Source organism: Salmo salar, chromosome 11 (genome assembly GCF_965601325.2).
Source record: "Salmo salar chromosome 11, fSalSal1, whole genome shotgun sequence".
Lineage (NCBI taxonomy): Eukaryota > Metazoa > Chordata > Actinopteri > Salmoniformes > Salmonidae > Salmo > Salmo salar.
In genome coordinates this window covers 21010034-21026753 of record NC_138301.1, presented here as the reverse complement: position 1 = coordinate 21026753, position 16720 = coordinate 21010034, and the positions used below count along the sequence as shown (strand labels likewise).

Sequence of the window (16720 nt, the reverse complement as noted above, 5' to 3'; positions counted from 1 at the left end):
ATGGAATGAAATAAACCAGAACTTGTTTTTCACAAGTGTAGCATAGGTTGTGCACTCTGCAAATAACCTGTCCACTCTGACAGTGAGAACGGTAAAAGACTGGAATAATAATAATATTGAATGCATTAATCTTTTTTTCAATTTTCGCCAAATCTAACTGCCTGTAGCTCAGGCCCTGCAGCAAGGATGTATATTCTTGGTACCATTTGAATTGTGAATTGAATGTAGGAGAATATAACACAATAGATCTGGTAAAAAAAAAAAAAAATACAAAGAAAAAAACAACTGTTTTTTTTCTACCATCTTTGAAATGGAAGAGAAAGGTCCCAGTTCCAGCCATCACTCTGGTTGTAATTCCTATGGTGTCCACAAGATGGCAGCAGTGTATGTGCAAAGTTTCAGACAGATAACTTGAGAGCTACAGGACATTTAGTGTGAAGTCACCCAGGTACATATGGGCAAATCGTGAAAGAGACATTTGCATTCATATTACATTTTTCTGCAAGAATATCGTCAAATCTGTATACTTCGACTTTGATTTAGCTTTTCCAGTATTAGTAGCCATATTATAAGTTCAACATTTGCAAAACAACCAGTTTTCATAACTCTCCATATTCTTATAATTTTTGTCCAAAAGCAAAAGGCATGCTGTCGCAAAAGGTTAGCACCTACATTTTGCGACAGACAGGGTTTCCGGATACTCCCGTAAAGCCCAGCTCATTGGCTATCTAGCTAGCTTTGTTTGACCCCGATTGGTTCTTATTTGACAAAGAAAGAGTCGTTCAAGTGAAGACCGCCCACGTCATCGGTGTGCCATGACGGCGTTGCTCTCTGACCAATATGGTGTCCTATAGGATATACTACACCCCTAATGATATAGTGAAGTCTTGTTATGTTCTAGGATCTCTGAGGAATTCATACGTGATTTGACTGGTTGAAACAACGTTTAGGGTGAGTTTTCTTTGCAAGTTGAACGAATGGAAATACAAAATCGATCGTGCATGCTATGTGGACCTTTTTAGGATATGAACAGGTATGTTATCTAAAAAAAAAAAAATGACACTTCATGTCATCTCTGGGACCCTTTGGATGATAAATCAGAGCAAGATTTCAGAATGTAAGTACACATTTCACCTTCAGAGGTGAATTTATCAAACCTATCGCGGTGAAAAAAGTGTTTTGTTGGGAGCTCTCCTAAAACAATAGCGTGACATTTTTTCGCAGTAATGGCTACTGTAAATTGGACAGTGCAGTTATATTAACAAGAATTTAAGCTTTCAGCCGATATAAGACACTTATATGTACCGACATCTGTTGTTTCTCTAAAATCTGCAATGGTGACAAAGCGCTGCATGATTTACAACTGTCCCGTTGACGGCATGCCGATCCCTAAGAAGTTTTAACGGACTTTACCGTAACCAAACAAACATGGTAGATTAGAAATGATTGGAATTAACCTTGTATGTACTACTGGTGATATATGTAATGGGGAATTGATAGACACTAACAATCAAAAGCAAACAATTCTCACAATTAAGCTATGAAACAATGAATGTGCACAAATTAGCAGGAGGGAGCACATTCTGGGGAGAGATGTGCATTGTGCCGCCACACTCGCCTTCTTGGACTGTGCCATCCCTGCGGCCTCCGCGATGGATTAGTTCACTGAGATGGCCGTGAATAAGACGGGTGTCTCGTGTGCAATATATTTGCCACTGCTCGACTAAAAAAAATCTTGGTCGACCAACAGCCTATCGACCAAACAATCGAGCACTCAGATAATTGTGGTCAGCCCTAGAGTGTTGACAAAACTATTCCCATTGATTATTATAATAGTAATTCATTTGTGCACATTTCATGTTCTGTATACATGTGCTGAAGTTCAGCCTACCGTCCACTTGGTGTCAACATTGGGACATTTAGTTAGACTGATACAGATGAGCACCAGGTGGTGCTAACACTCAATGCTTGGTAAGACCCTGATTGCTATGACACATCTCCATGACATGCTTTACCTCACCACCCTATTTCCCCCAATAATGCCCCAATGAATGGAGCTGGGGAAGTCATTGTATATAGCAGTAATACTAATACATGTTGAAGGCCTCTATTCCGAACTGCATTCATGAGAATACAGGCAGAGGGTGGGCTGGAGCTACTGCTTTACCAATAATGTATGAGCAGCACTAATTAAGTCCATTACCATGACATCAACCTTATGGATTTTCAGATGCAGTAGACTAGAGCAGGATAGATCTCTGACCTCACCCCTTTCTCCTAACACACACACAGAATATAAAAGAAAATTGCAAAGCTACATAATGAGTTGATCTTGTAAGCTGCCAAATTAAAGGGGATATGTAGGATCATATCCTGATTACTCACTTCCCAACAACAGCCTCCAGGTGTTGGGACCACACAGGGTACACTGGGGGTTTTAAACAGCCTGTGACGGGGGATTGCCATGTCTGAGTAATGTGTGGTTTTTGTCTTGACGGGATTATTGCTTGTCTCACTCAGTGCTATGACCCTGGGCTTCCTCAGGCCTCATGGATGTAGTCCTGTGTCTGGAAGAAATATACAGAGAGGCCTTCTCAGTGGGTTACTTGCGCCTGTCATCCTTTTTGTAAACTGGGATTTTTCATCTATGAGGTATTTACGAGAGAGAGCTTCTGGGCAGCCTAAAGTGCTGTCTAGATAAACCTGATGGTTTCCTGTGCTCTACGGCTGTAAATAATTAAACCAGGCTCCATGTGATTGCCTTCACCATTCAGTAGAAAGGCTTATTTTGCACCCACAATACAGTGCTCAGACTGCTCGCTCCTGTCAAGAAATGAACAGGAAGCTATTATAGGACCCTTTACTGGTGTCACCACTACCACGTCTCATTTTGATTTCTAACCCTGTATACGATCGTATCTCTGGACTGGAGTTTATCTGGAGTGTGCCTTTACTGTTTAGCCAAACTATTTTTCTCTTCTCCTGGAATGATCATTTCACTTTTAGCAAACCTGTTATCTATAAAAACCATGTTTCTATAATTTGGAGGTTGTTCATAATATGCTATGTAAGTAGGCGGAACTATCAAAAAACTGCCTGGTATTTTTAACCCATTGTGATTATGTGGTGGTGTTTTATGATACTTTCTATGTTGGAATGTCTGTCCACGTTACCATGGAAGCTGTGTTGCCAGTGACAGTCTCCCTTCCTAGGCGTGGCACAGTATCTCCTTGTTCTGACAAACCAGCCTTGTGTGCCACTGTCATATGATGCAGAGTTGGAAGAAGGGACACAATCTATATAGCACAGTATGGAGGAAATTGATATTATTTTTGCTTGAGGTTTACAAACCAGCTTCTATTTTAACTTTTTGTTTGATTTTAGTAAGGGATGTGTGTTCAAAATCATGTGTACTTGTTTGAATCCCCAGAACTAATTGAGAATGTGAAGTTGATACACAAACCGGTGTCTTTGCAACCAAGAGGACTGATCAACAGGGGAAACTGGTGCTATATCAACGCTGTATCCTTTTCTCAGCTGCATGCGAAATGCTTGAATCACACCATGTCATAAACAAAGTGACATTAAATGTCTGTATTTAGTGTTCCAATGAGGTGATTTTGCCCTTGACTGCCACCCCCAAGACATTGCAGGCCCTGATTGCTTGCCCCCCCATGTATCACCTGTTGAAGTCCATTCCCCTGTTCAATGACACCCAGAGACCCTGTACTTCCACACCCATGATGGACAATTTGTAAGTAGCCTCTCCCTGGGAGCTGACTGGCTGTTTTTAAAAGTCAAATCTCACAATCAATAGAGGTCTTGTTTGTGTGCAAATAAGCAGCGACGACAAATTCCTGCCTGAACTAAATTGGTTGAACTGTGTTAAGAGTATTGAGAGGTGTTAAATGTGTGCTCACTGCATTGGGTTGGGTGTGTACTTCCTTTGCTGATTACAACTCCCTGACCCTTGTTTCTCCCTCCAGTGTAAGGCTTGTCAATGAGTTCAGCAATATGCCTGTGCCATCCAAAGCCAAACAGCAAGGTAAGCTCTGTCAGCATCTTCTAAAAGAGCTACAGTTTCTTTTATTTCCTGTTGATGTTAATTTGATGTGTTCCTTGTTGCTTTTTCCGTAGCTGCTGGCGAAAAGATAATAAAAGACATTCGACCAGGTGCTCCTTTTGAACCCAACTACATCTACAGACTCCTCACCCTCATCAAGTCGAGTCTCTCAGAGAAGGTAAAGCCATTGGGCAGCCAGACCAAGCTTTACCTTCGGCCTGTAAAATGAGTAATGTGTCTTCCGAGGTTGTACTAGCAATTAGGGCTGGGGAGATGTATTTTATTCATTTGAATGTTTTAGCGCGGAATATCGCAAGTCTTTTTTATGTCCGCTTGTTGTCATGTTTTATTTTTAGTCTCCTTTGCTCCCTCTGTGCTGTGTGCACCTTTCCTTTTACACACACACCAAGTCCCTCCCCCTGCCACTCAACAAAGATGAGAGATCACTTCTTCCTCTGACAAACAGGTTTCAACTTCCCATTTGCATTTGTGGTTTGGTCCAACAGAATGGGTCATATGGAGACTGAAACACATTGAGACATTATTTTACTGTAATAGAGGAAGTTAACCTTTCTAAATGATACCATTTTTCTGTCTCAACTCCTCAAGTTGCTCACAGAGCAGACACTACTAAAACAGGAGTATCAATGAACATTGGTTCTGGAAAGTGTGTGTTCAGCATTTTAGCCAAAGACTGTTATACTAGCTGTCTAGTCTGTTTTTATAAATGTGCAAGAAGCATAAAACACAAATATAAGGAATTCTAATTCTGAGAAATAAGGTAGGCTACATGATTTCAACGTCTGAACAAAGTGGACAGGCTAGCATGCTTTTCAAACCGTTGAAGACAGACAGAATGGTGTGTTCATAACAATTCTACCTTGTTAGCCAGCAAATAGCCCCAAGTTGGCTAAACTTGAAATATAAAGATTAGCTGGCTACTCAGTAGCACGTGGGCTTGAGTGATTGTTTGAGACCTGTGTTAATGTTCTATAATGCCTGCTACAAGTTACTCATTATTAGTGAATGTGCATTATACATGGCCAGATCAGTGATTATTGCAAAAAAGCAGGTTAAACTATTTTTGATAAAATAATTAAATTATTAGTGGGTATTATGGTTGTGGAAGGCTTATATTTAACCTAAGTATAACTTCACAAGCCCTGAATTAGATTATTGATGACTGTTTGAAATGCAGTGTATTTGACCTTTTAATTGTACAACAAAGCTTATGTAGAACATATTGTGAATTGCCGATAAGTTAAATAATAATCAAGAGGTGATTTTTAGGCCGTATCACCCGGCCCTACTATCAATAACATCAATAAAAAAACGATTTAGTCTTTACATTTCAGTCGGGTTTTATTTAGAATTTTGAACCATCCAGACATTCCACACTTTCAGGTGTTCAGGGACTTGGAGCAAATAAACTGAAACACTTTGTATCCCCTGTTTCCTGACGCTGGTTTTATGTGAAATTCCACATCCTCATCAGTACACTTGAGGAGTCTATGCACCGGAGACATTCAGTCTGTACCTGTCTGGTGGTACAGTACATGGATACATGGACAAATATCCATCTGTTGGTGCATGACACATGCTGACTCATTACTGATTCATAATCACATGAAGTGTAATTAAAAAAGCTATTCCAAATGGAATGAGAGGGCTCTTGAGGCAGGCATTCCCTAACTATGTGGTTTAGATTGTTTCTCACCTGTGCCATGTGCACACTGATGTCCTGTCCTGAAGCTCAGTAACAGCTGAGTCAGTGGTGTTGCATTAGAGCGCAGGCTCTCTTGGCACCGTGGTCTCATTAGTGCTGATGGTTGTGCGTTCTCTGTCAGGGTCGACAGGAGGATGCGGAGGAGTACCTGGGCTTCACCCTCAACGGACTGCATGAGGAGATGCTGGCTTTGAAAAAGCTCTTCTCCCCTCAGGAAGAGAGTAAGTAGTGCCATGGTCTAAATCTGATGCATGAGGTCTTACGATTATCTGTTTACACGTGCTCTCTGTTTATGAACTGAACTGATCTAGTCCCTTTTCATTTCACATCATTTCCTTATGTTCTTTGGCCTCACTGCTGAAGGTGGATCTGCTCTATGATTGCCATTGACTGTGGTTCTAAATCAGTTGTCTCTTCTCCTGTCTTGATCAGAAGCCCCCACACCCAACGGCCCAGAGTCCCAGTCAGGTGTGGATGACGATACTGCTGATAAGGAGGAGGGGAGCGAGGACGAATGGGAGCAAGTGGGCCCCCGAAACAAGACCTCCATTACCCGTCAAGCTGACTTTGTCCGCACCCCTATCACTGACATATTCGGAGGACACATCCGGTAGGGTAACACAGTTTCTTTACATGTGAGGTGTTGCTTATAATGGAAATGTAATATTGTTCATGACGATATAGTCAAGTCAATGTTTTGGTGCACTCAAAGCCTTTACTACTATTTCCTTGGAAGAAAAGCCTGAGGCTTGGAAAGACACCTGGCTTCTCCCACATGAAGCCAGAGTGATGGTCAGCCACTGAGTGTTTCTCCCTGCCCAGAGCTTATTTTTCTTAAAGCCCAGCAGCAGAACTGTGGCACCAGTGGTGTCCTTGCCCTTCTTTTTATTGGCTATGGCGCAGGTGCTTGGTATGACAGGAGAACAGAGTATAGTGCCATCTTTTTCTGGGCCCCCTTGGGCTGGTTGCCCTGGCACCACCTCTGGCCCCCAGCTCCAACCTCAGCTGAGGATGCCATCCCAAACAGGCCTGCCACCAGTTGGCTCTGGGCTTTCTCTGCTCAAGAAGCACTCTTCAGAATAACAGCCATTGTGGCCCGGCCTGTGGTCGGTGGCCTGGACAGCCAGGCGTGGGACACACTCTAGCAAAGAAAGAATAACAAAACAACATTGAAAGTGTAGGACCTGTGAGGGTGTGCCTGGGCCAAATGACATGCTCTCTGAGGTTCTTCTCTCGGAGGTTCTGATCTGGCACATGCCTGGCCTGAAGATCACTTCAGATGATTATTTTTCTCTGAAAAAGAGAAAGTAGTAAATGGAACATAAGGGCAGACCTTCAGGAAGGTCTGGGTTGAACTATGCATACCCACTGAGTTCAGCTACATTCACTTTTTCAGCCACTTGAGTCAGGGTAATTGGTTTGGCCGAGGGGAATCATTGGAGCAAGTTTGAAATGATTTATAGAGATTAGCATGACCGTTTCACTCATATGGCTGTCAGAGGGCTATGAATGTTGGAATTGTTTTTGCCATTTGAACATTTTGGATCAGTTTTTGCCACTAAGAGGAGAATTTGAGGAAGGAGAGGAGATGTTCATAAAGGTGTAGTTTGGAGAGACGTGTAGAGATTGGTGCTCTGGCACCCCAATGGTGGAACAAGCTCCCTCACGACGCCAGGACAGCGGAGTCAATCACCACCTTCCGGAGACACCTGAAACCCCACCTCTTTAAGGAATACCTAGGATAGGATAAAGTAATCCCCCCCCCCCTTAAAAGATTTAGATGCACTATTGTAAAGTGGTTGTTCCACTGGATATCATAAGGTGAATGCACCATTTTGTAAGTCGCTCTGGATAAGAGCGTCTGCTAAATGACTTAAATGTAATGTAATGTAGAGAGAATCAGTAGTATGACCCATACACTTTCCTTCAAAGCTGTGATGCTGTTTTCTGAGGTCAAGATGTCGTTGAGACACTCAAAACCCATTACTGTATGAAGCTTTGTGTAATGTCTTTGTATGTATTGTATTTCATTGTCTGAAGTGGGATATATTTGTCTTTCTGTCCTATGCAGGTCGGTGGTGTACCAGCAGAACTCTAAGGAGTCAGCCACCCTGCAGCCCTTCTTCACCCTGCAGCTGGACATCCAGTCAGAGAAGATCCGCACCGTTCAGGAGGCCCTGGAAACCCTGGTGGCACGGGAGTCAGTTCAGGGCTACACCACTAAAACCAAGCAGGAGGTAAGGCTCTTACACACAGTACACCTATGCTACTACTAAACCATTACAAGGCTTGGATGTGTTTGCATATTGGTCATTCTGATTTCATGCTCAATCGCCTTGTTTTTCCCCCACATGCAATTAGTTGAAGTATGTTGATCCAAACTTGAATGCTGCCTTGAAAACATCCAATTGATTTCCATTTGTTTTTCTTCTGAAATCCGAAACAAGGATGTGGGCATGTTGGCAGTTAAAAGTAAAATATGTAGTGTTTAGACAATGAGAATATTTGTTACTGTGGTGTTTCGTTTAACGGGAGTATTTGGGATGCTCAGCAGCACACTCCAGTACACACAGCACTCTCCCCTTGATGGGCCCCTTCTAATGGGCTGAAGTGGTTGGACTCTGACAGATTGTCTTCCCATTGGCCTTGTTTCTCTTCAACTGAGGGCTGTGTTGTGACTCTAAATCATTGTTTATGCTTCATGTCCTCTCTGACTGCCCTGGTGAAAACACATTGTTTTAAAGCCACAGTATAAGAAGACAAATGTGCCTTGCCTGCTTCCTCTGTATGGAAACATAACTGGTGAGGGCAACATCTGTTGGACAGCTGTAGTAGGGGCCTCAACATTGTTGTTTACCAACCTCAGCTTTTATTTTACAAGACAGTTGTTACAGTACCTTGATATCGTTTTAGAAGTAGCTGGTAGTTGGGGTCACAGTCTAGTTCTGACAGTGAAGGTGTAAAACACCAGTGATTCACAAGTGACTAGATCAAAGCTCACAGCAGGCTCTTAGTGTAGGCCTGTGTGACGGTGTGTGCTGGTTTTGTTCAGAGTCTAATCCCTGGGTAAATTGGGAGATCCTGTTCTGGTTTATATTAGCTGTTTGATGTGGTGCCACTGTGTCAAATCGTCCCCTGGCTCAGTTTGATAATCTCTCCTGTGTTTGCAGATTGAGATCAGCCGGAGAGTGACCCTAGAGGAGCTCCCTCCAGTGCTGGTGCTCCACCTCAAGAGATTTGTCTTTGAGAAGACAGGAGGCTGTCAGAAACTGATCAAGAACATTGATTACCCTGTAGACCTGGAGATCAGCAAAGGTACGTGAATCACTGAAAAGCCTCCACAAACCATTGGGTGAAGTCCCCACTTAAAACACATGCCCCAATTATTGAATTAACTCTATTGATTGTGTGTTAAGCTCTCTGAACCCTGGGTGAGAAAGGCAATCGTTCCTAACACATTTCAGTCAGCATCTGATCTTATTCCAGTAAAGACTAGTCTTTCCACAGTCTGGGTCCTAGTTGGACAGACACACGGGTGTAGCTCACTTATCTGACATTGCGTATTTAAACGAGGGTGCCGGCAAAATGCTGGGTAGTCGTCATCAGCGGCAGGGGGAGATGATTTACCCTGAACAAGGCAGTGAACCCACTGTTCCTAGGCCGTCATTGCAAATAAGAATTTGTTCTTAACTGACTTGCCTAGTTAAATAAAGGTAAAATAAATTAAACATTTGAGGGTTGACCTCATACCGTTAAAGGCCTCCTCATTCAGCCCCAACACCCAACCTCACACAACTTTACACCTCATCAGTCCTGTGCTGGCCAGCCAGCCTGCCTATGTTTACTGCTCTGCCCGGCCTACCCTACAAGCCCTGAACCCACAGCACACGGGGGAAATATTTATAGAGGACCCCCCCCCACCCCCAAATACCATGTCAGGTCAACATGTCCTTAATATCTGAGGGAGCCTCTGTTTCCATCTCTCCCATGTAGGAGGTTCATGTGGGGTTTCTGTAAGTAATCCTAAAGGCACGTCTACCAAATCCCCACAGACAAAGTCCCAGCAGCTTGAGGATATTAGTACTGTAGATTTACAGAATAAGCATCAGAATGTGGAGAGAATCCCTGGCTCGTTCCAATGTCAACTGGGTCCAGCGTGTTGGGTCTCCTGCGGTGTATAAATTATAAAAAGTAGGCTACATTTTATTTTGGTTTGGCATGAGCGGCAGCCTGCCAGCATTCTGCGTACGATTTACCAAACGCTACACTGGGGTATTTTTATAGCCACCTTTATTTAGACGGGCTGGCTTTCATGGCACACAGACCCAAATAACTATAATTGATGGTGCTCTGAGGGATATCTTATACATTTTGTTTCTCTTTGTGATGTGGCTGTAGTGTATTAATTTGTTTCTCCTTAGATCTCCTCTCTTCAGGGGTGCGGAGTAAAATATTCAAAGGCCAAAGAACCTACAGGCTCTTTGCAGGTATGTACTGTATATACCGATTTATGATCAACTACACACATCTCCTCCTACACCCACAGTATCACACAAACGGTCACGATCATTCAATTATATGCAGTAATAGGGCATTGGCCCTATGCTGTGTGTGTGTGTGTGTGTGTGTGTGTGTGTGTGTGTGTGTGTGTGTGTGTGTGTGTGTGTGTGTGTGTGTGTGTGTGTGTGTGTGTGGAAGCATAAGATGTATTCAAACATTAAGTTCAATAGTTCATAGGATTCTCTTTCGATGTGTTTGGACTCGCTCTGAGGTTTCCTTTCATACTCAGTTTACTCCACATGCTATCTCAGTGACTGATAATATTGATCCTCTTGAGTTGAGCTACCTTGGAAGGCTCGCTTCGGCAACTGTGTTTTTGATAAGAAGCAGATTGAACTTCTCGGAGCCATGACTTTGTTCTTGGAAAAATGTTATGTTTTGGACAAAACTCAATTGACCCTTCGCTAAGCCACACCCAATAATTTTCAGCAACCAATGGAAAGCAGTAGTTGTCAAGTCCGACTCCTCAGACAAGCTCACGCTTACAGCAAAAACGGAGTTTTCATTATTTTTTTTGAAATGGCTAATAGAGCAGTGCACCAGTAATACTTGGTACTGTGATTCCTGAAATACAGAGCCTGTTTTTCAAATCTGAAATTATACTTTTGTTACATTGTTTGCTAGCTCAGCTGGTTAGGTAGCTCTGTCTCATTGACCACCAAACGTTGCTAATGCTAGCTAGCTAGCCACTTAATGTATGTTAGTTAGATAAGTTAACAATGTTATGAATCTGCTGTGGACATCAGGATAAGATTTGAAATAACTATTTAGCTCCAATAGTGGTTATAGCTTTGACTGCATGCTGACAGTGAATTCAGAGCCATTTAGTGGCTAGCTACACTACAAACATAATTTTACCAGGTTCCTGTGAAGAAATTGTAATGACTGTCCACCACAACATAGCCTACCCAAGTTTCCTGACTAGCAAGGTATAGTCTGTTTTTTTTTAACAGTAACCAAGGGATGCGGGGCTTAGCGAAGGGTCAATTTCAGGAAAGTTTGACTCAAATCATGTTTAGAAACTTTTAGTGGGAGCAAAACGCTGTTTCTGCAAATTTCTCTATGCCCTACCAAATTCTAGAGTGTAAACATACCTGTTTAATGTACTGGACAGTATTATGACTTGTCTATGGAGAAAGGTACAGTGAAGAGTTCAGTTGCTATGATTCCAGAGGGCTCCTTGTGGAATGATGCTTGAGGTAGCTTAGTGCTGATCTCAGCTGTGAAATGACGCAAGAGTTTCATTCTCTGTGGTAACCATGCATCGGTAAAACCACGGTCTCCCACTCCTCTCTTCTTCCTAGACCCAGGAAGTCTTTCTAGACTAGAGCATTACCCCAGACTTTACCACAGCCCTGCCCCCCCACCCCTATAACCTTCTCCCTGGCAGGACCAAAGGGAATAAAAGTGGGCCTTCATTAGGGAGCTCTGCCTGCTCAATGAAAACATCTCCACTGTGCTGCTGTCTGGTGTAGGTGTGAGTGGCCAGTGTTCAGCTAACTGTTATTTCCAGCAGCTCATTCAGCATGTAGTTCTCCTGCCCCCTCCTCCCCTCTCTTCACGCCTTACTGACAAGTTTAAACAGAGACAACCTCCATTGTGGGTATGGGGGTCCTGTTAATCTCCCCGTAGTTTGGAAGTAAATTGTCTTCAGCCGTTTATTTTCCTTTCAGAGCAGAAAAGGGCACTCCTCACTTGTCAAAAAGCTGTTAGTAGAGTAACCCCTGGCAACTGTTGCTATAGCGGTGAAGTTAATCTTTTACTGCAAGATCCTGGAGGTAAAAGTTTTGCCTTCTCTTTGACCATCTGGCCCATGGGATGGAGAAAGTCTTGATGAAAAGGTCTCATGCTACTCAGCGTGTAATGTGATAACATAACAGTATAGTAAATATGTAATGGAAGTGCCTTTGGAAACTTCAATCATGCCATTTTAATGTTCTGGCACCAGTGAAAAGGTGAACCTATGCAATCATGCACTTAGGGGAAAAGTTGTCTCAAGTACACACTGCTATGTCTTGTTTCCCTCCAGTTAAACCAATCATTCAGTTGTGGTTGCACATATCTGTTGTCAGATGAGGGGGGTAATGATGTTACTCCTTGCCTATAGTAGCTTATGGTTTCAGTACAAAGAATGAGTTACCGCCTGAATCTAGTTCTGTGTCCAAATCAAACAGATCTAACAAGATTGCCATGTTTACTCAACTTAATGATTTATTTCTGCCTGGTAATAACTGTCACTGTGGCTTAAATCCGAAGCCCACTTTTAAACGTGGTCTTCATGGTATCGTAGTGTTTCATGTTAAGGGCATTAAGTCCATTTGGAACACGTGTTGCCAGCCCAGCTTGTAAATACGGGCACAGAATGGACAATGTTATTTTCTTTCCACATTCTCCTGCTGTAGTTACTTAGGTTTCCACATTTGGTCATGATTGATGCATTGCCAAGAATTCTTATGACACTTGATCAGATATGTGAAAGAATTATAATAGAAGTTTGCTTACAACATGATATTTAATGCCTACATTAATAACACACTGAAATGGAGGCCTCTCTGTAAGGCTAGCAACCCTGGTCTACATGCCTAAGGTGCTCCAGAAAGTAGCTGATATCAGTAGTTAGTTACTGGCTCTGACCTTGTGTAGCCAGAACCAGATAACAGAATGGCCTTTTTCATTTGGACATTTTAGTCATTTAGCAGACACTCTTATCCAGTTAGTGCATTCCTCTAGAGATAATTAGGTGAGACAAACACATGTCATAGTAAGTGCATTTTTCCTCATTTCAGTTTGATTTCCGCCTCTGAAAAGCTTCCATTTTGTGTGTCCCTGTCGCAGTTGTCTATCACCATGGGAACAGCGCTACAGGCGGCCATTACACCACGGATGTCTTCCACATCGGTCTGAACGGCTGGCTGCGCATTGACGACCAGGCAGTGAAGGTCATCAACCAGTACCAGGTGGTGAAGCAGACTGCTGAGCGCACTGCCTACCTGCTGTACTACCGTCGCGTCGACCTGCTGTAGACACCCCCACACACACACACACACACACACACACACACACACGTTCATGCACACTCAGAGGAACACTCGCTTTACAGTCATTCAACTACACATACACACTACAGACATACACACTCAAGTGCACATACACATGCATACATACAAACTAATGAACAGGAACACTGCCCAACTTCTTGCAAGATTTTCTTCTTCCTCCCCATCGTCCCTGCTTTTCCAGAGAGCCAGCTTTTCCAACAATGCCTTTTTTCCTTTTATCTTTTTTTGAAAGAATTAGAGGGAAAAAGGACACGTTGTAAAATATTTTCCCTGTGATGGCTTCCTCTTCTCTGTGCGCCACTGCTGTTTTTTTAATGCTGAGAGGAGAGACTAGACTGTTGAATGGACTGAGGGCAGGGGACCTTGAGACTCGCCTCTGAACCTACAGCCTCGTTCAGACTGGGAACAATGGGTACTGTACCCACAGGACGAGCTATCTCTACAACACCAGGCTGCAGATGGCCGGTTGGACTGCTGGAGAGAAGTAATCATTTCTTTTGTTAATCTACTCATTTTTTTCTTTCATTTTTTTGTTGTTGTTGAAAATGGCATAAAATAATCAGTGTTTTGCCTTTTAGCAAGGGGAGTTGTCCTAATTAATTTGCAGCAGTTTAAACACCTGTTGAAATTTTGCCAGAGTGCATCGAAAAAGGCCCAGCACCAGCAAACGACAAATCGTTATCGAACGAGTCTCTTTAACGCCAGAGGCAAGATGCTCTTCATGGCCACCATCTCTTCTTACTTCTCCACCTTCCTCACTTTCCTGATGCTTTTAAATCTAGGTAAAACTTGAGCCATCAAAAAAATAGAAAAAATGACAGAAGAAGAGGTGCTGCTACAGTGTGCTGAAACTAAACAGCTTTGTTTGAAAGAACCTTGTGTTTTCTGGGTGTAGAATTAGAATGACTATCTAAAAACAATTTTAATGCGCTTTAGGATTTAAATGATGATAGAAAAAGAAGCTACTGTGCACGTATAATATATCTGATCAATAACAAGATGTGGATGTGCTAATGCACACTTGCAGATATTTTAAGATTTAAAACTGTAAAAAATAAATAAAAAAATGTGACAGCTGAATCTAGGCGAGTGTCACCTTGTTTGGCTCCCTGGGTGGCTGTTAGTTCTAAGGATTTCTGAGTACTCTGGAGCACTGGAGAGATACCAGTGAAGACTGAGATTCCACCACAAGCACCAGCCCTTGTTCATTTTATACCTGTCCTTTCCCCCCCTCATCCTTCATTTATAATTTTTTCCCCTGTTCTGGTCTAAAGGTTCCATCTATGTATAGGCGGCCTGCCTCTGTAGAGTTGAAACAGCCACGTGACCCCTTACCCCCCAACTCACCAGAAAAAGGGGGCTGCCTTAGGTTCGCTATGCGAAGCTTTCTAATCCAAATCTCCACTCAGTGTACGAGTCCAACCCAGTGAGTGTGACAACTGTAAGTCAAATGTCTGTAAAGTTTTATGGGAATGTACCTGACCTTTGCATTTCCTCTTGTGGCTGAGTGCAGTTCCTCTCAAGTGAGAGAGACTGTCCATGTTGAGGGGAAGTGGGATCACATCTGCTTGGCTCTAGAAATGAAATCCCCCACATTAAATGCGCACAAAAGGAAATCATGTTTGTTTTTGTTTGAGACCTTGCTTTTTGCTTCATTAATATTCATTGATTGTGTTTTGAGTTTGCTTAAATGTTATTTTTCATTTGTTCAATAATACCATGATCGTTTCCCCAGAATTATACTATATGGCATCTAAATTGATATTGGAGCGAAATTACCCAAGGTAAAGCACAACAATGAGTAAATTGGACAAGTTCTTAGCTTGATCATATTTGTATTTTTTTTCCTTTAAGTTTGATCCATAGTTTAATCTTAAGGGACATTTCAACCAAACCAATGTCAGAATCTGTCTGTATTTAATCCTTTACAAAAAGAACATAACTGGTATATTACTTTGCTGAAGGCTTGGTGCATTGTGGTTTACCCTTGTATACTCTATGTCCTTAATGGGCAAAGCAGACCATTTTCTAAAGATCTTTCACATACTGTATACACTTCCTCACATACACACACTACATGCACACACACTTGGCCATTAGATAAAGCGAGGTACACAACTGGGAATGGGTCTTTTTGTAAGGCGGCTCTCACACGTTCCCATTTCTGACCACTGGAACGTTGGGGCAGTGTGAAATACTTTTTCCCACATCGGAATAGCAGAGCATGCATTTTAGATCTTACAGGAAGAGCTTATTTTATCCCATTTCTCACTTTGTAGTTCTCTCACTGATGGTAGCAGAGACTTATTCAATATACCTGTATCCCCTTTTATTTAAAGTGACTGGAAACTGATTAATGGAAATAGTTATCTTACCATGTGCATTTTCTGTGTTGCATACTTTATTGAGTTTGGAGCGGTGTCATTTAAATTGCCCACACAATTCCCTTCCCATGAATTAGCGTTGTATATTTTGTCCTGAAAAATGTGTATTATGTTAGTGACTGCAATTTTGTAGTCTAAACCATGCAGAATTTGGTTCCCACAAGTCATTTGCTTATTACTTATGGGTATGTAAAGTAAAAAAATAAAAATCTCCAAGTGAAACCAAAGGATACTTCACATTGACCCTGTTGACTTTCATAATTGCGCTAATGCTTCTGTCTAATTTTGGTTTCACCTCTGCATCATAAGTTCTGTTGCCACAGCTCATGATTCATTCAATCAGCATGACTCAGTCATTCCATATGAGGAAATTGAGCTGATCTGTTCAGATCATTATAAAACTCCTTATAAGTGTTAGTGCAATTGTGCTGATGGCTATGTGGTCATATCTGATACTCATTGTGACAATGTTGGTTTGATTTGTTTTTCTTTCCCCCCTGAAGAATGTTTTGAAGAAGATGGTTTGAAACAGACACTAAAGCTGTCAGAAAGCTTTCTGTTGTACACGTTTTATCCCTGAGTCTTTTTTTTATGATTATGGTCAGGATATGTGCTGGCGAATCGCTTCAATGATGTCGTTCTGTTTAGTTTGTGCTTCCTAACACGGTTGTCTGCTGAGGGCTTGTGTTGGGATATCAAGCTGAAAACTATATGCTGTCTTTTAATCCTCCAGCATTCTACTTTTTTTGTTTATTGTTCAAATAAAAGATTGTGGAAAACCGAAGCTGTTTGTTAATGGTGTAGTCAGACTGCTTAGCTTTCTTCTAGTACTAGAAACATTTGTAGTCTCTACACATCTTCAACTGCCCTAGTACAGACAATGTCACAATAACAGCCTGGTCTCATAGACTTGACGTAACATAGTAAA

At 42.2% G+C, this 16720-nt stretch overlaps 1 protein-coding gene across 2 annotated transcripts in view; it reads left to right on the top strand.

The window, feature by feature from the left end:
• Positions 1–16576, top strand: part of LOC106587329 (ubiquitin carboxyl-terminal hydrolase 10-like) — a 32493-nt gene extending 15917 nt beyond the window's left edge. For both annotated transcript variants that reach the window (XM_014175613.3, XM_014175612.3), the window contains 10 exons: positions 3431–3522; positions 3645–3754; positions 3987–4045; positions 4138–4241; positions 5911–6010; positions 6222–6399; positions 7861–8026; positions 8960–9104; positions 10211–10276; positions 13185–16576. In XM_014175613.3, coding sequence (XP_014031088.2) covers positions 3431–3522; positions 3645–3754; positions 3987–4045; positions 4138–4241; positions 5911–6010; positions 6222–6399; positions 7861–8026; positions 8960–9104; positions 10211–10276; positions 13185–13372 — 1208 coding nt within the window. In that variant the 3' untranslated portion in view covers positions 13373–16576. The remainder of the gene's footprint in view (positions 1–3430; positions 3523–3644; positions 3755–3986; positions 4046–4137; positions 4242–5910; positions 6011–6221; positions 6400–7860; positions 8027–8959; positions 9105–10210; positions 10277–13184) is intronic.
• The last annotated feature ends 144 nt before the right edge of the window (positions 16577–16720 follow it).